The following is a 20,127-nucleotide window of genomic DNA, read 5'->3' on the forward strand; positions in this document are numbered from 1 at the left end:
TATTAAGTCCTAGTGAAGCTCTCCAGGGCAGATGTAAACTACGAACCGTTGAAGGCCCGCAATCTGATGCGGTTTAGATACATCTGTATGTGAAAAAGGTTCTAGAAACTCTCACAGAATCACGGAATGGTTGAGTTTGGAAGGGACTTGTGGAGGTCATCTTGTCCAACCCCCCTGCTGAAGCAGGGCTGCCTAGAGCCAGTTGCCCAGGACCATGTCCAGATAGATGGCTTTTGAATACCCCAAAGGATGGAGACTTCAGAACCTCTCTGGGCAACCTGTTCCAGTGCTTGGTCACTCTCACAGTGACTTTTTCATAGAAACAGCTGAATTTGACTAAACCAAACTTTCATATTTCACACTCAGTTATTCAACACCTTGTGATATCTTTCTAGAACTTGATATAAAATGGCTATCAATTTTTATTTTCTCCCACTTGCCCTATGTGACTTACTTTCCTTTAATGGCATGATGCTACCGAGTGCTTTATTCCTTACCATTCTCACTACCTTTACACAGCGGTTGCATCATTCCTTATGCAGATAGCTTGCATTGTGGACTTGCTTTTCTGTAAACTATCCTCCTCTTACTTTCTATGTTCACGCTCCTCAAATACAGCTATTCTGGGTTCTGCTGATCTCCCACTATTTTACTCTGGATTGACTGAGCTCGTACTTAGTTTAATGGATCCTTCTTCCTACTGACATCTAGAAATGCAGTCACCAAATCGGTGTTTTATTAACACTTGCTTCTGGACATTCTAGGCCCTGCTTAGTTTCACTAACTATTGGATACTTCCCTCAGGATTAGATTAAGTGATTTTGCTATATATTGTCAATCTCCTTTGCTTTTTCTTTTCCACCTGCCCTCTCAGTGAATGATGTGTACTAATAGTTCCTTGCCCTGTGGGTTCCTCTAGTATATTACCTAACCAGTCACCTTTTAATGTTCAGAATTTGAGTGTTTGTCAATTCTAGCAGACTTCTGTACAAGGTCTAGTTCAGAGTGAATGCTTTAATACCATTTATACATACTTTTACAGTAAACTAAAAAATAATTTGTCTTACCTTTTCCTCTTCACAGGGTGATAAAGCAGATTGTTTTTACATTGTAGAATCTGGTGAAGTAAAAATCTTGATTAAAAGCAAGGTGAGTTCAAATAGGGTGATTAGGCTTTAGGTCAATCCCTGATTTGATCGATTAATACATGTGGTATGAAAAAGCCTACCCTGACTTGTTTTAAGATACTATTTTATGATAATTTTCATTGTCACTCGTGATGTAGGTTGTAAATCCCCATACCTGTTCTGAAGTGGCCAGAAGTCACTTTAGTAAAGTTGGAAAGTCTTTTGCTTGTTATCTGATCCTCTGCAAACTAACCTGATAGACTCTTCCTGGCCTTAAGAGTGGAGATGAAACTTTTCTTCTAGGATTATAGAAAACTGCAACTTACAAAACCTGGGGTCTGTTATCTCCAGTGACAGACTAGACATTGGCATTTGAATGGATCTCTGTACAGTCTGAAACAGCCTTAGGGAACAACATGTTGTGGATGATAAAACCTGTGTTAGGCTAAAGTAATAGCAGTTCCCAAAGCTGTAACAGTAAATATCTGCCAGTCTCAAAACTTGTGGGCTGGCATACACTTTTCTTATCAAACTTGTAACTGAACATGCTGTTAAGGTGTTCTACCAGTACAGAGCATGACTTGGGACTTGCCAGTTTAAAAGCCCTAAACCATGAGCTGTTGCACATCTGTAAGATATCTGGGATTAACTGCAGCCTCGTACAAAGACAGAACTGTATGCAAATAATTAAAATGTACTGTTTAACAGACTATGACAAGTAAAGAAGCTAACCAAGAAGTGGAGATTGCCCGGTGTCACAGAGGGCAGTATTTTGGAGAGCTTGCACTTGTTACCAACAAACCCAGAGCAGCCTCTGCCTATGCTGTTGGGGAGGTGAAATGTTTAGGTAAGCACATGTTGTGTGTTTCTAGTTACCCTTTTCTGGTCTTTGCTTGTTTTGTGGACCATGCCTGAGCGAGCAGCTATTCAAAACCTAGCAGCCTTTTGGTAACTGGTGGTCAGACACGAGAAGCCAGGAGCATGGGCTGGAGCGGATCTCCATGTTGAAGTTTGAGAAGCACCGCTGCTTCCTTCCAGCAGATTCTGGGTTTTTTCTGCTTGTGTGGCCTGTACTCTTTGAAGGGGTAAGTAGCATCAGCTTCTTGTCTACAGCTTGTTTGTCACACACAGCTTTCAGGTGATCTTTTAATGCCAATGTGGTGTGTATTTGGCTTCTGTATTTATCCTTGAGGTTGGGTGTGTATTTCATCAATCTTTTTTCTCCAAATAACAGTACAGAGGGAAATCAGAAATTTGATTTCTGTTTCTGTGGCTTCTATTGAAGCCTTAAACCTGAATGGGTTGGACTCGTGGTCTGTATTCTGAGTTCAAAAAACAGATTGGTGTGTGGTGTCCTTCTTGACAAACAATCCTGTTTTCACTTCTGTTCCTTTGCAGTCATGGATGTGCAAGCATTTGAGAGGTTGCTTGGACCCTGCATGGACATTATGAAGAGGAATATAACACATTATGAGGAGCAGCTGGTGGCAATGTTTGGCTCTAGCATGGACCTGTTGGATCCAGGGAATTAGGCACAGGGTACCTCAATGCCTTCTTAGTTCAAGACACAGAAAAGCCTCCTATCTGCAACACAACTCACAAGGAAAACGGACACTACGGAACAGTTACTGCTGCTGTCTTCTTGGGCATTTTAGAAACCATAAACAAGTCTCAGCACAGATGGATTGCTCACTCCCTGCCTCCACTTTGCTGCTGATACTTCATTATTAGACCTAGAGTAAAGATGATTTTAACCCTATGTTAAGTTACTTGGTTCAGAATGGCATCTGTCCAACAGTTCAAGTGCCTGATACGAAACCCAAAGTGTGCAAGATATAGAAGCCTCCTTCCTCCTGGTGTTACTGTTGGGATAAATTTTCAGATCAGATTCTGTAGTGGGAGGTTGCCTGTTCTGCAGAGGCAACCTGTGGAATACAAGCCTTTTACAGGCTTATTACCTTCATCTGATGCTTTCCTTACACAATGTCAAATTTGCTTTTAATTGTAGCATCTGGGTTTGAAGTTAAAATGTCAATGGAGCCAATTAATAAGGTGGCACTGAAGTTTTCTTCCACCTGCAGAAGGCGGCAGGTACTATAGCTCTTTAAACCAAGTAAACTGAGCTGGGGACATGGGAGAGTCTGCTTAGCAACAAAATGCAGAAAATGAAGCATTACTATATTGTAAGTGTTTTCTGAGCGGCAAAGAAAATTGTTTTACTCTATGCTGCCCAAAAAAAGTGCAGTGGTTCAGATCAAATGGCCTGAAGGTGTCATAATTGTCATCTCCCCAAATTTGTTCCTTGTTCTCACACCGAGTACATTTTATTGTGGTGAGATCACAATATATGATCTTTTCTTGCTTACAGAGATCCTTTATACCGCTAGATTTCCCAGGGCACTGTTGTTGACTGGGTCAGTTTTAAAGCTTTTTAAGGAGGTGAATGTTTTGTAAGTTAAATGAAGACTACTTCTGTACTTGTTTACAGGAGCTCTCCCCAGTCCTAACATTTCACAGTATTCTAACTTCATTAGACACTTGGATGCTTCCAAATACCACGTTGATTTGCTAAACTTTTCAAAAGTTGGCAACATTTGACTTTGTAAAACAAATGTCTTTGCTAACGCAGTTGGTGTGTTTGGGGAGTCTTTTTGGTTTAGGTGATAACTAAGCTAATGATGCTTATCTAAAATACCTGTTAAATTTGCAGCGTTTATTAGGTAGACTCTTTCTATAGCTTTAATGACCTGAATTGGCATACTGCTGAGACTTTATCAGAGTATTGTCTAAGAATCAGACCGTAAGAAGGAAGTTTTTATGGTGTACAAACAGAATATTTATATTAAGACACTGAATTTGTAGGTAATAAATCTAGTGACCCTTTGAATTTGCATTCTTCTGCAGCTCATGCAAAACTTACTGGTGTTTTATGGGGTTATAAAATTTTAATTGTGGATGCTAGTATAACAGAACCTGCTCTTTTTATTCATGGCCATGTGAGCAAGACTAGAAGGATGCTAATGTTGAATTCCTGCTTCTAGTTACCACAGTTGACACTTCTCTAAGGCACGAGATACTTAGCTGCAACTCTAAGTTGATTTCTGGACAATTTTTTTTCCCTAAATGGGTGAGCATCCCAGTTCTGCAATATGAGTAAGATGGAAACTTCATAAGTTTGAATGGCTGTTGTCCAGTTACTGTAATTGGAGTCATATTTTTATATAATACAAATGATTTGTAATGGACACCACTAAACTAGGTATTTCCATATTATTAAAGTCCTGGTTGTGATGTCTAGTGGCTGTTCTAACTGCATGTATTTTAGAACAGTGAATTTCCCTTGCTTTACTGAGCTGGTTTTTTGTTGTAAATTATAGCCGAAGCAGCAGCAGGTACTTCATTCATGCTTCCAAGGTTTAACACCAAAGACAAAATAATTCTTTTGATTACAGAATTTTAAAAAAAAAACAACACACAACAAACAAAAACAACAAAACCCAACCAACAAAAAACAAGAAAAAAACCCCCACACTCATCAGGTCCTTGCATTGATAACAGATAAAACTTTAAGATACTTTGGGCTCCAAGACAAGAGTCTTTGAAGCCAGCTCATGACTGTCCTGCGAACCAGACATAAACTAGTCTCCAAAATAGTAGGAGTTTCTGGGCTGCCTAAACTGTCATGTAAGCTAAAGAGAATCATCATGCTGTGAATCATCATCATCAGTTGGCCTTTGTTGCTCCCAGACAGAATATCCTCTCCTTTATCCAGAGGATCCTGGCAGGTTGGGCAGCCTTACGATGAATTGTGGTTCTTACAGCCTTTGGTTCTCTGCAGGACAGAATTGTATACCTCAGCATATGCAAACATTGGCAATTGTTCTGAAGCTTAACCAAAAAAACCATGCAAGGCTGATGTTAGATTGTTAAGGTAATTCTGCCTGGAAGGGAGGATTTGATAGCTTCTAGAAGTCAAAAGGAAAGGATGAGAACGTAAAGTGAAAAGATTGGGATCCCATGCGAGCAAGAAGTTGTGAAGTTTTACCTTTCTCTAGACTCCCTGAAGGAAAGGCATACTGGGCAATGCCATCCTGCATCCAGGATCTGTGTAACATCACTCTGTGGTGCAAAGAGGCAACTTGACCTTGAGCTGAAAGAGAATGAGCCTGTAAGAAGGCTCTTCCATTTAAAAGCTAGAATTTGCAATGTGCCCGATTAGTTTGGTCTGGTCTAACCAACCTGTTCTGTACAATTTTGGAGCATGAAGATAGTGAGAGAAGCTTGTAGTGAGATACTCAGCATTGCCAGGTATCTCGTTAGAGCACCAGCAATGAGCAAAGTCGGAAAGGGTGTGAGTGGCGATAACAAGACCAGGGAGTGAAGCGAGGCGCCTGTTTGTGAAGATCTGCGCGCATCACTATCTCAGCTCATTCCTTTTCGCGATGACTGTTCATTGCGATTGTCGTGACAACGAGCCCAGGTTTTTTGTTGTTACTGTTCAGTGTTCAGTAAATCTGCCATGGAGTCTCTGAAATTGGCAGTAGAGAGAGATCTAGTTTTTAATAAAATAAGTCAGCAGCAAAGTGGGTGAAGAGGATAGTGTCTTCGAGACTTAGAGGGGAGAAAAAGTCTCTTGTTTGTGATTCCCTGCTTGTGATTGTTGTGAAGTTGGTGAGAGGAGCTTTCAGTGGTCAAATATCCTGGCATATGGTATTTCTGTTTAATGTCACAGCACAGGTTTCACAATGTGAAAGAACAAAAAAGGGCAAAAGTGCTTTCTTTTTAGAAACAAAAGTGCAAAACTCAAAACTTTAAAAACAAAGTGCAATTTTGCACAGAGGGCAAAAAATGAAACCCCTTTGAATGTCACTTCCATTCTTTCTTTTCTGTTGGCTGAAAGCGGACTCTTGTTCTTGACATGTATTTATAAACTAGTCTTGCCAAAATACAAACACTTTGGGTTTTTTCACTCCAGATATTTTTTGTTGTTACGGTTATTGCTGATTATTTTAACTATTTTTCAAACCATATATTTTATTTCAAGAGGCCTTCCTGGTGGGTTTCCTCCTGACGGTCTGCAGCACTAGACTGCTATTTCAAGATGCAAGAGAAGGTCACTAACCTCATAGGAGAGCACTCAACTCCGCTTAGCTGGCTGGAGCTAATAATGCGCTACTAATTTTCCTCTGCTCTGTGGGGCAGGAGGGGAATTAAATTCTGCATAAAGTTGCTACCTCAAGGCTCCAAGTGCTTTTAAAGGTCTTTCACTTGGGAGAATTTCATAAAACAGTTCTTAAAATTGGTCTGTTCTTTTGAGTTAAATGGGTTTTTTTTAATTGATTCATTGAGGGACCCTTATTTTTAATTCATTTTACATTTAGTACTTGATTCTCAAAGGATGAACAGCTGCAAAGTTTGGTTCTTGCACTATAGTGTTGAACATGAAAGAAAAATACTTGCCATATAAACATACGGTTTTAACAAGTTAAACCACTCTGGGGTTTAGCTTCGTTTTTGGTTAATAAAAAAACTGACATGTTGTGTCCAGCCTTCCTGTACAATCCTGTGTGTGCTCTTTATTGACTTACTGCAGCTGACACAACCTCCCCCAGTGCTTACATCAGGAGTGGACTTCACAGCAGCTAACCAGATTTACTCGGAGTGCCTGAGTTCCTTTGCTTGTGTTATCAGAGCCTTATGGAGAACAGCACTCGCCCTGTTGCAATAACCAAAACAGATTTATACATTACCCGACCACCAAGTTTTGCTGTTTGGTGATAAAATTTTACTAATATCTTAAAATTAATACCAGTTTCTGTAGATATTATTGCTCCCAATAAAACTGGCTGCTCTGATATGTCTGCCAAATTATCGTAGAACTGATTTATTGTTTGAGCACTGTGCTAACTGGTTCTCGGTTCCTAGGAGAAACACAGTATTCCTGGAGGTCTCTTGCTGGCCTGTGCTTAGAGCTACTGATTTTTATGTGGCAAGCTGCCTTTTTTTAACCTAACTAACAATTTGGAAAAAAATTACTTCGGTACAATTGAAATTGCTTGTTCAAATAATATTTGCTTTTGCTGAAGTTTTGTTTCTAAACACTTAGTATTTTATGTACAGTTTTTAAATTAGCCTGGGAGAGTAGTTCAGAGGGATTGTGGTGCTAATCATGAGAGCCTCTGCCGGAACACAGTACTTCAGCTTTGGGCACTTCAACTCAAGGAAGATGGTGATACCTGAAAGGGCCAGAGGGCAGCAGCATGATAAACAAGTATCTAGAAAATGTTACATTTTACAGAATGATAAGGAAAAACTGCGGGGTTGGGTTTTTTTTTTCCCTATGGAAACAAGGACTGGGGAGCAGGGGGCAGGGAATATTCAAACATATGAAAGATTTCAACAAGGAGGAATGATCCCATAGTGATTAGGACAGGCCTGTTAATATGGGGAATAAGCCACAGCAGGGAAATCTGTTGATTAAGCATTGAAAAGATCTGTCTGGAAGACAGCTAGAATAGACCGCTTGGGGGAGTGTGAAATCTTCCAGCACGGGATTTTTTTTTTTTTTTTTGAATGGTTGTAAACTAGCTCTGCTGAATGCTTACGATATCTGTCTGAGGCAGGGGTGGATTAGATAACCTCTTGGGGAGGCTTTTGTGAGATATGTTGCTGTTTTCTTACGAATACCTCTTTAAAATCACCGAGGGCTTTAGCTGACCCAAATACGCTGTCTCCAGGCTTTGCGCCACATCAGCAGTAGGAAGATGAGAACAGATCAGTGCCTGTAAAAGAGAGGGAGATCTGCCCTTTACAGCCTGACATGCAAGTAGGCTGTCAGGGGGCTAGGGCTCAGGTCCAAAGCTTGCCAGGCACCTGCACAGAGGAGGCTGGGCTCCCGGAGGGACAGAGAGAAAACCCTGAGGCTGAATAGAGGAAACATCTTGAACTCTGAAGTTCCTTTGCATGACAGAGCAGCGTGATGGCAAACATAAATGGTGTCTTGTGAGCTGGGCCCTAACTCAAGTGCATCAGATGAGCGCTAGGCTACTGCAGTGTTACCCTGCTGGGGCAAGTATTAATTCCTAGATTAACCACCTTTTTTAAAGAAGTAAGACTCTGTGCAGGTCTTATGCTGAGGACGCTGTTTCATCATTTTGGCAGAGCAAAGATACTTCCATCCTTTCTGCTGTTTCTCGCCGAAAGAGGTGTTTCACACTAATCTTCAGATCAGCTACAGGGATTCATGCTGGTACTAAAATTGCGTTATTTTATCTCCTCAGCTCGGTGTTGACCAGTGAGACGCAAAGACGCGCTGCCAACCTACTTTTGTGTATTTTAAGTATGTTTCAGTTGTGTGTACTGCAAAATAGATGCTAGGATAACACAATGCCCTCAGTGTTACGGTGCCAGACAGCACACTCCCCCAGGAACTGCATCAGGACTAACATAATTTGTTTTGAAGGGGAAGTGAAGGAGCATCTCTGCTAGCCCCTCTCCAGCAGCATGTTTATTGTGGAGCGTTCAATATTTGTCTTTCTGAAGCGAAAAGCTAGCCTGTAGCACTCGGAAACACCATCTGTTCCCACAGCTTCCCAGAGATTAATTTCAGACCCAAAGGCTGCTCGTTGCCTTCCTCAGTCTGAGGAGGCCGAGCTCAGCTTTCCCCCACGGTGTGTCCGGGGGCTCCAGGCGCAGGCCTTGCTGGGCCTCGGCACGCAGGGAAGGTGCAGCACGGCGAGGTCAAGCACCGACCCGCGGACCGAGGCCTGCTGCCACCCGTACCCTGGCGGGGTTTAAGTGGGAACCGGCTGCTTCCCCTGCCCGGAGGATCGGCGCTTGCAGCCGGCCCGGTGGAGAGCAGCTACCGGGCCCAGGCAACGCGCTGCTGCGCCTGGGGCCGGCGGCTCCCCCGGGCCGTCCCTGGGCCCCGGCTGAAGCAGCGGCGAGCGGTGGCCTAACGGAGAGGCCTCGGGGGAGTCGTCGTCGGCTGCTGCTGGAGACGGCGGCCGCGGTTCGGGCCTCGGGCCGGGCCTGAGGCGACGCGCTCTCGCCGGGCGCCTGCCGCCCGCGCACGTTCGCGCCGCCCGGTCGCCATGGCGACGCCGAGGCGGGGCGCGGGGAGCTGACCCCGCGGGGCCGCCGTAGAAGGGCCGGGCGGCTGCGCGCCGCCATTGGCTCGGCGGGGGCGCATGGCGCGGGCCGAGCCGCCGGCCGCCGCCTTCGAGCGGCGAGTGCTGCGCAGCGCCGCGGAGCACCACTACCTGCGCGTCCGCCTGTGAGTGAGCGAGTGTCCGTGTGCGTGTCCGTGTGCGTGTCCGTGTGTCCCGCCGCGGGGAGCCCGCCAGCCTGCCCTCTGCTCTGCTTCCCCGCAGGGAGCTGCCGGACGGCGGGGCCCGGCCCAGCGTCGCGCAGTTCAAGCAGCTGGTGGTGTCGGCGCTGAGGGAGCTGCACGGAGAGGTGGGCCGGCACCGGGACCGGGGCCGGGCTCCTTCCCTCGGCTGGCGGCTTCTCGCTGGGCCCAGGAGAGCCTTGCGGGAGCGGCCGGCGTGCCCCTGGCTTCCGCGGTCGGCTTTCTGTCGGCGCTGCCCCCGGAGCTCAGCCCGTCTGGCCGCAGAGCAGCGTCTGGGCCTGAGGGGAGAGGGGTCGAGCTGGCGGCGGGCTGAAGAGGCGGGCGGGGGCAGGACAAGTGTCTTCGGTTCGCCTCTCCCTTAACCTGTTAGCCGCCCTCCAGCCCACCTCGTAGCTTGCTCCTGACGAAGCTGGGGCTGTGCATTTTGTCTCGGCGTCGATAGTCAAGTGGCTCCGGCGTACCTGGCTTTTGGAATTTGGGGTATTGATGCTTTCACTGTAGTGAGGTTTTAAAAGGAGAACTACGGGAAGGTAACAGCTTCTTGGATGGGGAAGTTCACAGTACCCTTCTTGCTGTGTTTACGGCATTGCTGGGTGACCTTTAAGCACATCACCGCTGGGTCCCTGTTTCTCCAGCTGTAATGCGGAACTAAAAGTGACTTTTATATAAAGACCTCTGAGACCAAGGGTGCTGTATAAAATCTGGTGGTGGTGTAGCTGAAACACTCGTGTGATTTGAGTGTAACTAATGCCTTCAATGGTGTCACATGCTGGCAGCGATTCACTTGCTTATAAACCACTGTGAGAGCATAGGATGGTACTTATTTAATAACATTTTCTCATAGGTTGGAGCAGCTTTGCCTGTTGATGTCTTAACATATGAGGAAAAAACTCTGTCTGCCATCTTAAGGGTCGTTAGCAGGTAAGGTACAGTAGGTACACACTTCAGATACTTGCCATGAAAATATTTTTTGTAAAAAAACCAGAACTCATAAGCTAAGAATGACCTTTGAAGAGCTAAGTCTAACTTGCACACATCTGCATACAGTGTGCAGAAGATAAATAAAAAGTCACTAAGGTTTGGTAACCTACATGCATCAGTACATTACAGCTTTAAAACAGAATGGCCTGACAGGAACTAAGCGCCACTGAAATATGTGACTTTAAATCTCTTTCTGTAGTAAAGATGAAAATAGTTACCGGATTTAAATGGTGAAGACAACTGCAGGTGATTTAGGGGAAGAAGGAGCTTAAACGCACAGAGGGAACAAGAACAGGGCTGGTAAAGTGAACTTGAAAAGGTTACAGTACATGCCTCAAGATGTCGAGGATAAGAGACTGCAGTCATTGCAATAACCCTTCAGGGCACAGTCTTACTACTAGAACTTATTGATGCAATTACCTGCTGTTAAACTCGGTTAAGGTTTTGTTACTCTTCCTGTAACGTGTTTTTATTTAAGATGTTTATGCTGCAGGAAAACTGAGAAAACGGATTTTATTAATATGTTTTGTTTTCTTTTTACTTAGTGGCCTTGTCAAGCTGTGGAGTGCGCTAACATTGCTGGGCTTCTACCAGAACAGAAGGTGTGCCTTTCGAGTGCTGCAGGTAAAGCCCTGTGGGGGCTGGTTGGCTTCCCCCAAATGCCAGTTCTCACTCTGAGGGTGTCTGGCTAGCTGAGCACACTGCCTCTTCATAGACAGGTGGCCTAGATGCAAAAACGTCTTGGTTTGGGAGTGAATTGCTTTTCAGTGCAGGTGTGTAGGCCTGTGTTTAAGCAATTCTCATCTTAAAATGAACCTTGTAAAATGTGCCGGTAGTGGCTGTCCCATTACTTTATGGTTTCATTCCAATGCGAAGTCCCAATCTAATACATCTGCAAGAAAATAATTTCTAGAAAGTTTTGTTCTTGGCCCACACCTTGGTCCAATTTTTTATTTTCCCCTACCCCATTTCTTCCCTTTCTAATAGTCACTGTTGACTGACCTCGTTTAAACATGCATGTGTGAACATGCACTTCCAGAGCTTATTTTTTTCTGGAGGATGCTGTTTAATAAAATGGGTTCCAAGAATTCTTTGTCTCTGAAGCCATGGCTAAGCAAAAATCTGCTTGGGCATAGCTCTAAGTTTTTAACCTTTTATGTAAAAGGGAAATGTAAGTATTTTCAACTTTGAGTGCATTTGATGGTGATCTTTTTTTTTAAATGCTTTAGTTTGTTTCTTGCTATATTTGTGTTTTTTTTTCTTCCCCCCAAACTAGACATCTCCATTTCTTCTTGCGTTATCTGGCAACAGCAGAGAACTAGTCTTGGACTGAATGCAGTTGTTGGTTTGGTTGTACAAAGCAGAAGTTACTTGAAATGTTGCAGCCCTTCAGGCGTGGAATTTCTGGAGGGGATTTCCGACAAAGACCCTTGACAAAGCTAACAGTTATCAACTCCCTGCTTGGACATCCCTTCCTTCAGAGTTTACACATAAAAGTTGGAGACAAAGCTGAACTTACCAAAGCTTTTACACAGAATGATGTTGTTACTTTTTCTGATTTAACAGGTGACACAAATCCTTTGCATTTAAATGAAGATTTTGCAAAGAAATCTAGGTTTGGGAGAACTATTGTACATGGAGTTTTGATCAATGGACTTATTTCTGCAGTTCTGGGTACTAAAATGCCTGGTCAAGGTTGTGTATTTCTTTCTCAGGAAATCCGATTTCCAGCTCCTTTGTATACTGGTGAAGAAGTCATAGCTGCAGCGGAAGTTAAACGACTGAAGGGTTCTATTGCGCACATTTCAGTATCTTGTAAAGTCAAAGAAAGTGGGAAGACTGTTATGGAAGGGATGGTGAAAGTCATGGTGTCAGACAGTTAAGAGCTGTTGTTCCTATGCTACTTTACTATAAAGGTCAGAAATGTACACTTGGTTTTTGCCTGTGTCTTTTTATGTGACATCACTTAATCCAGTAAATTTGCAACAAAAAACCTTCAAAATGTTTCAAAGACAGTGCACAAACTTAATTTTGATAGAATTGCATTAAACTGAGAGCTTTTCGTTTTTCCCTGCGTACTGCCAAGTTGAAACCAACAGAACTAGGCACTTCTTGTGACAGAAGTGGCATGTTTTAAGAAGAGCCTTTGCTACAGTGGGAAGTCTGGAGTGGCAGGGCTTATATTGAGGCTGTTCTTTTCAGCAAAATCGCAGTCCACACTAGCTACACTTAGTTCAAACTTGCTCACTCTTTACAAAGTCATTATATTGCTAACAAGCTCTGGTGTTAGGAAGGACAATGCTGTGTGTTTAACAAGCAGAACAGAAGTGGAGGTATTGACACAGATGCACTGCAAGATCTGTTGTAATCTCCATGGCGGGTCTAGCTGATGTTGCTGCAGTGTGCTCTTTTGCAATGTTCTAGCTAGTAAAGCCTTCCTTAGCTCTGCAAATAGGTAGTAGTCAGCCTTCACATAAAAAAATATACTCTGCTTGATATAGCTGGAGATGCGGTGCTCGTAATATTTTCAAATTCTTGAGATACTTTACAAAACCCAATTATAAACAAAAGTTTACCCTTAGTGATAAATGCCTTTGAAACTTGCTTCCCAGAAGCAGAGTGAGGGAGGCTTTAAAAAAGCTGTATTGTCACTGCTGGTACTTATTGCCTCCTTATGCTCCTGTGGGCAAGACAAGCCGGGGCAATTTTGCTGAGTACTAACTATGTGGCTCCTCTCTGCTTATTTGACTGTGTGAACGTGTATTCCCCTTTGCTCACTGAAAGTACCTTGGTTGCTGGTAAAGTATGCTTGTGGTAAATTCATTAGTAAACCATGCAGGTTAAATTTTTCTAGTAGTGCCATAAGATTATTGTACACTAAGAAACTTTTTTCAGGAATGATGGGGACCATCAGGAGTAAAAGTACAGGCTGTATCTTTAATTGGTGGCTCTCATAATTTTCTGGCAAAACATCTGTTATCCCCCCCATCTTCTCTGCAGCAGAAATGCATTTGTAACTTTTCTTGACTGCAAGTAACCTCAAAAGTTGTTTGCTCTGAAAAGAGAGTTTGTCCTCAAACTGTGATGAAAGCTACTGGTAAAACAGTTACACTGTCTGGGTGTGATGTTCTTAAATGCAACTGCACTGTAACAACAAACCCCAGGTGTTAAGTCAAACTGGATCAGAGGGAGGGGTAATGTTTAAGCTGCTTGACTTCAATACTCCCTCTATTTTCAAAGCACAGGGTTTGGCCTGTTCACAGCACGGAACAAGTATTCAGCGAGAGCTTTCCTTATCTCGTCTGTAGTTGTTGCTTCACTTCCCATTTCCTTTTCTTCTGCCTTGGGTCACTGCCCCATCGCTGGCTTTTGCCCTACAAACACCATTTCTCAAAACAAACACTGTTTCTCAAAGCAGGCATGCTCCTTCCCTGTTCACCTGCCTCTTTAGATGGGAAGTTGCCATGTTAACACCTCTTAACAAAACGAATCAAACGTGAGGACGAGAGGGTCGGTAGGTGGTGAGGGGTTAGGGCAATAATTAAATGTGTATCTGACCTCCCGGGTCACTACAGGAGTAATTTGGGAAGATTGCTGTTCCAGCCCGAGATTTAGCTGCTTAACCACAGCACGCAGCCCATTTTCCTGCAAGGCAGAGAGACAGTAACTGAAGCATATGACAAAGTCGAGCTCTGCAGACCTTCTTACATCTGAAGTGACATTAATTCCTGTATTCGGTGTAAAAAGACAAAAGGAAATACAAATGTTCAACAGGCAGGAGGTTCCCAAGTGCTAAGTAGTATTGAAATAAGAGTTTTCTACGCTGCTACAGTGGAAGTTAGGTTGTGGAACTCAGCAACAACTTCAAATCTGTGTTTTGCAAAAAAAAAAAAAAACCCACCAGAAAACTAAAATCTACAAATTGAGTAGAAGATACTGGGTTGCTATTTGATTTTTTTAATGCTCTTTTAACTACAAAGAAAAGCCGCAGAGGGTGAAGAGCAGCCAGCGCGCGGCCCTTTGAAGCCCGTCTCCCTCTGGCTGATCGCCTTCCCGCAGCCCGCCCTGAGGCCACCGCCGCGGCAGCCCCGGGCAGCGTGGCGGCGTACCGAGCGCAAAGCACCGGGCAGGCCCCCCGGCTTCCTCCCCCGTTCCTAATCCCGTGGGACGGGCGGCACCATGCCCCCCCCCCCCCCTCCCCGGCCCGCTCCCGGGGGCGGGAGCCGCCGCGCGAGGCCTGGCCTGCCCCGAGCGGCCGCGCGTGCGGGCGCGGCGCGGCGCCCCCTGGCGGCCGGCGGCGGCGGCGGGTCGGTCGGCGGCGCTAAGGCCCGGCGGCGGCGTCGCGGCGCTGCCGTGTTGACAGCGGCGGCCGCGCCGGGAGCTGCCCCGGGAAGCAGGTTGGCGGCGCCGGGCTCCCGCTCCCCGCCCCGGTATGGCCTTCATGGAGAAGCCGCCGGCCGGCAAGGTGCTGCTGGACGACACGGTGCCGCTGACAGCGCAGATCGAGGCGAGCCAGAGCCTGCACTCCCACACGGTGAGCGGCGCCGGCCGGCGGGCAGGCCGGGCCGCGGGGGGGGGGGGGGGTGCGCGGCGGGAGCGGCCGGTGCCGGCGGGGGGGAGCGAGGTGAGGTAACGGGAGGGAGCCGGGCAACGCGGGGGGGCGGGGGGGCGCGGGGGTGCCCGGGGCGCTGTCCGGTGTACGCGGGGCTGGGCCGGGGCACGGGCGGTGCGGGGGGGGAGCGGGGCCGGGCGGGGGCCTGCGGCTGAGCCCGGCCCGAGCGAGGCCGAGGGTCGCGGGAGGCGGGGAGGGCGCTGGGGCCGGGCCCGGGGCGGGTGGGGGGTGGGCCGGGGCTGTGCGGGGCCCGGGCGGCCGGCGCGGTGCTGGGGGGGGGGGGGGGGGACGGACGCGGTGGGGGCAGGCGGCGGGGCGAGACCCCGGGGGCGCGGGTTGCACCTCCCGGGCAGCCCCCCCCCGACGGGGCTGCGGCCGTGCCGCCGCTGGCCGGCCGCCTGCAGCGAGCCGGGAGTTGTTGGGCTCCTTCCCCTCCGCTCTGTTGAGCGGGCTTTCCCTCCGCAGCCTGCCACAGCTCCCGGCGATGGGTGCCGCCAGTGCCTGGGCTTCGGCTCGCCTCGGACTCACACCCGCCCCGAGGGAGGCCTTGTGCCTTCTGGCTGAATAAGTTGTTGTAATTTCTGTTTTTCTCGGGGTGTGCTACAGCGTTTGGGGCAGAGATGGGTCCTGGTTGCCTCATTTCGGTAGCTGAGGTGAAGTTACGTTTCAAGGGGCTACGCTGGCCCCCGGGTCGCACTGTGCGGCTGCAGCGAGGGGTGTAAAGCTGCAGAGACGTGACTGAGGGCACAGCCCCACTTTCTTTGTTGTGGGGAGTGATGACACTCAGCAGAATGAGCCCTGCCGTGACTTTTATGTCATAGACTAATTCTTCTGGGACGTCTAGTGCACGTGCACACCGCCTTCGTCAGAACTGCACTGGCTTTGAGCACGCAGTAGTAGTCCAAATTTCATAATCTCCTGTTTGCAGTTATTTTCCACTTTAAAAACTAGGTTTACTTATGGTATGACCAAGCAGTGCTGTAAATCAGAGAGGGAACTGGCTGTCACTTCTGATTCCCGCTTTAGCTGAGAGCGGGGATGCTGGGCTAAGAAGGAGGCCAGAGGTGCTTCAGCAGCAGGTACGCTAGCAGGAAGCATGTTTTGAATGCAGAGAGGGTGTTCCTTCTGCCCCTTACACAGCTCTGATTCCGGCGTTGCTGATCTCTCTTCCTGGCTCCTTGCATCTGGTGAATACTCTTAACCTGAATGACAATAATTGTAGGTTCACCGCAGGATATGCAACTAATCTGTAGACTGTCTTATTAAATACTCTTCCTATAAGCAATCCGCACTTAAGAAGTGTTCTTTGTGTGAGGAACTCGCATTAACTAATCTTCCAGTCTTCCTCTGAACAGAAGTTACATTATGAGAAATTGTCCAGAAGAGTTTGTGAATCTAGCAGGCTATGGCTCTCAATTGTTGCAACTCCTTTTATAAATAAAACTGGTAAGGTTTATTTCCTGGCAAGCCTGATACTTTTTACCTGTTTCGATAGCTGAGGGGTGCATGTGCCACGTCCTATGAGAAGTTGTGTAACTTCTAATACTCCCCAGTTAGCAGTCCGGATTAATTTCATTGTTAACTTGTTTCCATCGTGCCTTATTACACTTTTTTTGCTAGTGCAAATGACAATAGCTTTTGGTGTTCTTTCCTTTGTTTTGCATGATTCTGGTTAGGGAAAAAAAGAAAAAAGTCACAAAATTCTTTCAGAATGAGCACTTGCAATTAGTTTTTCGATCCAGACTCTGTGTATGTTGTCTTCTCTGGGTGAGTGTGACAGCAAACGTTGCTCCCCCCTTCTGTCTTTCATCTCTGTATTCTGTTACTAACGGATGTTGAGAAAAAATTCTCTATTGATTTGTTCTGATCTTTTGTTAATAACAGAATGCTGGAGCGCTGTGCCTTTTGATTTAAAATCTGTCTCTAAGATACATCTATTAGTAATTGTTTTACTGCAGAGGCCCTGTTGATGGTTGAAAGATGGCTTGAAGTGTGTGTAGCACAGATGGTTTATATAGAGACAGTGTGGGATAACAAAATACGGGAAGCCGTAACACAGACTTGGTTTCTTATTTGACGTAAGTCAACTATTTTGTCATTTTGGATGCTTCATCTTATGTCCCTGGTATCTGAATAATTTTTTTTTGGTGGGTGACGCTGTCCCTGATCTGAACTTTCCTGGTTTAAATACGCCACACAAATAGATCCTTGTGTTTGAAGAGGTGTTTAAATGAAGCCCCTCTAAGAAATACGGGTTGAAGTGCTTTTGTGGGGCGTTAAGACTGTATTTTACTTTGTCATATTACAGATGTGAGGAAGTAGGTTGTCATTAACTGAATGGTTTTTGGGTTTGTTCCTCATCCCACCTCAAAGCGATTATCTTCAGAAGTTGTAGAACTATACAATTCCTCCTCCCAAACTAATGTTTGGAGAACTAGGTCTTAACATGCTAGACTTGTTCTAAAGCTGAAATACAAAGGCATCCATGAGTAAATTTTCTACTCTTGTCAGAAGTATGTATTAAGATTTTGTAATGCTACTTAGTGTTGCAAGAATTGCTTTAAACTTGCATTTATAATTTTTTTCCTGTAGATCATTGCTTATAAAAGCACTCATATGAAGATGATTAGGCCCAGGTTAGATGCAACTTTAACATGGCAACTGAACTAGTAATAATGTAAACCTTCTATGGGTGCTGAAAATAGCCAGTCTTCTGAATAACCAGCTAAGGAAAAGGTGAAGAATTTCAGGAAAACTCTGTAGACATGGTGAAATACCACTCAGAAGACCAAAGCTTGTGTCAAATGAATAGTTTGCTTGTCTATTGTTCCAAGCAGCTTCTGTTAATTTAAGTTTAATACAACAGACTGGGTAAGTGTAAACTTAATAGCATTGGATCAAGGGCTGTACTTGGCAGAGGCTGAGTTTCTGTTTCCTGGGGATGAAGGTGAAAGTAAAAAAACAAAACTGAAAACAAAGCCCGAAACTACTACCTACTTACCTGTATTCTCCAGAAACCTAAGAAGGGACAAAGCTAGTGTTTAAATGTTCTTTTGAGGGTTTGCCCTTTTTGCTTAGTAAGAGTATACAAACCTAGTAAATGTAGGGTTTAGATTGTTAGGAAATCAACTGCAAAACTGTCCGATATGCTCACAGCTCTTTATGTTTCTTTCAAGTCAGAAAGACTGAGAAGTTCTCACTTGAGTTAGTACAACTCAGCCGGTACATGATCTCCATGCTTTTGTGTTACAACAAAGAAATCATCGGCTGAGGTTTTCTTCCTGCATATTTATTTCCAATGATAACTGAAGATGAAAATGATGCCTTTTCTTTTTTACAAAAGTTGTTTTCCTGGTTAAGCAAGTTACAAGCAGTCTGAGTTTTGTTGGAATGTGCACTTATATACAAATAATTCTATAGTGCAGTGTTTATGGAGTCCTTTTCATTTTGAAAGCCAAATAAATTTATATTGCAGATGCATTCCAGTGGAACCTCACTTAATAGATTTGAAATTACATGAGCAAACCGTGTCAGCTTCATTTTGTATCCTGCTATATGCTTCATTCACTAGCACTGCATAAAAAGAGAGATGTGTAACTTCCAGGAGTGTGTTGGGCACCTTTTCATAGGCATGGTTCAGTGCTCTTGGTAGGTATCTGTACCAACCTTTTTGCAGAAAATGAAGTTGTTTTGTTGCCATTGCATTCCTTGAATTCAATGGGAGTGGAATTACGTCCAATATATTAAGCCATTTGCAAGAGTCTCATTTTAATGCCAAATGTTGTGCTCTGACAACAGAGGCATTTTCAGCACTAAAGCTTTAATAAATTTTGGCTATTGAGCTTGCTTCATATTGCAATATTTCATCTGTGTATTCACTATTTAAAAGTGGCTTTCTTTCTAAGCCGTAAAATAGGATGCTATTTTCTTTCACAATAATCTAGACATATTCCTTAATAAGAACTGCACATCTGTACATACAAGTTTTAGAGCACTTTAAAGTCATAAACCCACTAGCAAGTTATACATGTACTTCTTCTGAAGGTTCCTTAATTCTTCTCTGAAGTGATTTTCCTTTTTCATGCGTTTCATGTTGAAATTGTAGTGAAACAGCCAATTTTGCTACGGTACATTGTTGTCTTAAAGGCATTTGGAAATGAACAGCTGAAATAAATCCCTCTCGTAACATACTTTGGGAGTTTTTTTGTTTTGCTTAAGCAATGACGAATGTTGACACTCATAGCTTTTAGGTTAGAAAAATGTTGAAAAAGCACTTACGTTTTTCCTATATTGTTCTGTGATATAAAAATGGAGCCATATGTTTCTAGAACTGTAGGATTTATTTTAAAAGCTTGTAAAGGACTTTGCACATCTGCTTTATAAGGAACTCAATCTCTACAAGGTTGCCTTCACTTTCAAAAAAAAAAAATCATGAAGTTACTTTGAGAAGTGGCTTTAGACAGAAAACTATTAGAGTTCACTTGTTTGAGGTTTTGGAAATGCAGTTCCCCCACTGGAATTCATAAGTATGTTTGACCACCTCCCACATTCCCCCCCTCCCCCGGCTTGAGCTCAAAAAAGATAGCTGTTTCATCACACCTAATTTTAGATATCCCAGTGTCCTGGTTTCGGCTGGATTAGAGTTAATTTTCTTCCTAGTAGCTGGTATAGATAGTGCTGTGTTTTGGATTTAGGATGAGAAGAATGTTGATAACACACTGATGTTTTAGTTGTTGCTAAGTAGTGCTGACACTAGTCAAGGACTTTTCAGCTTCCCATGCTTTGCCAGCTGCACAAGAAGCTGGGAGGGGGCACAGCCAGGACAGCTGCCCCAAACTGGCCAGAGGGCTATTCCATGGCATCACGCTCAGTATGGAAAATGGGGGGAGCTGGCTGGGGGGCAGCGATCGCTGCTAGGGGACGGGCTGGGCATCGGTCACTGGGTGGTGAGCAGTTGCATCGCTTGTTTTTCCTGGGTTTTGTTCCTCTCTCTCATTGTTTTCCTTTTCATTACAATTATTAATATTATTTATTTATTTACTTATTTCAATTATTAA

The 20,127-nt window shown here is 44.9% G+C and overlaps 4 protein-coding genes across 22 annotated transcripts in view; all 4 read left to right on the top strand.

The window, feature by feature from the left end:
- The window catches only part of PRKAR2A (protein kinase cAMP-dependent type II regulatory subunit alpha), a 67,368-nt gene extending 64,709 nt beyond the window's left edge, over positions 1-2,659 (top strand). For all 4 annotated transcript variants that reach the window (XM_075713868.1, XM_075713869.1, XM_075713870.1 and 1 more), the window contains 3 exons: positions 1,084-1,149; positions 1,836-1,974; positions 2,526-2,659. In XM_075713868.1, coding sequence (XP_075569983.1) covers positions 1,084-1,149; positions 1,836-1,974; positions 2,526-2,659 — 339 coding nt within the window. The remainder of the gene's footprint in view (positions 1-1,083; positions 1,150-1,835; positions 1,975-2,525) is intronic.
- A 6,657-nt stretch (positions 2,660-9,316) lies between these two features.
- On the top strand, positions 9,317-11,829 carry RPP14 (ribonuclease P/MRP subunit p14). Its single transcript, XM_075714314.1, has 5 exons — positions 9,317-9,402; positions 9,500-9,584; positions 10,322-10,398; positions 11,004-11,082; positions 11,735-11,829. Exons 1-5 carry the CDS (start codon positions 9,317-9,319, stop codon positions 11,789-11,791), a joined length of 384 nt encoding a protein of 127 aa, XP_075570429.1. The 3' UTR covers positions 11,792-11,829.
- On the top strand, positions 11,793-12,424 carry HTD2 (hydroxyacyl-thioester dehydratase type 2). Its single transcript, XM_009491859.2, has one exon. It carries the CDS (start codon positions 11,835-11,837, stop codon positions 12,339-12,341), a length of 507 nt encoding a protein of 168 aa, XP_009490134.1. The 5' UTR covers positions 11,793-11,834; the 3' UTR covers positions 12,342-12,424.
- Positions 12,425-14,890: 2,466 nt separating this feature from the next.
- Positions 14,891-20,127, top strand: part of PXK (PX domain containing serine/threonine kinase like) — a 37,713-nt gene continuing 32,476 nt past the window's right edge. For all 16 annotated transcript variants that reach the window (XR_012831200.1, XM_075713997.1, XM_075713998.1 and 13 more), the window contains exon 1: positions 14,891-14,992. Coding sequence is in view for 15 of the 16 variants with exons in the window: in XM_075713997.1 (XP_075570112.1) it covers positions 14,891-14,992 (102 nt within the window). In the remaining variant the exon portion in view is untranslated. The remainder of the gene's footprint in view (positions 14,993-20,127) is intronic.

Source organism: Pelecanus crispus, chromosome 7 (assembly GCF_030463565.1).
Source record: "Pelecanus crispus isolate bPelCri1 chromosome 7, bPelCri1.pri, whole genome shotgun sequence".
NCBI lineage: Eukaryota > Metazoa > Chordata > Aves > Pelecaniformes > Pelecanidae > Pelecanus > Pelecanus crispus.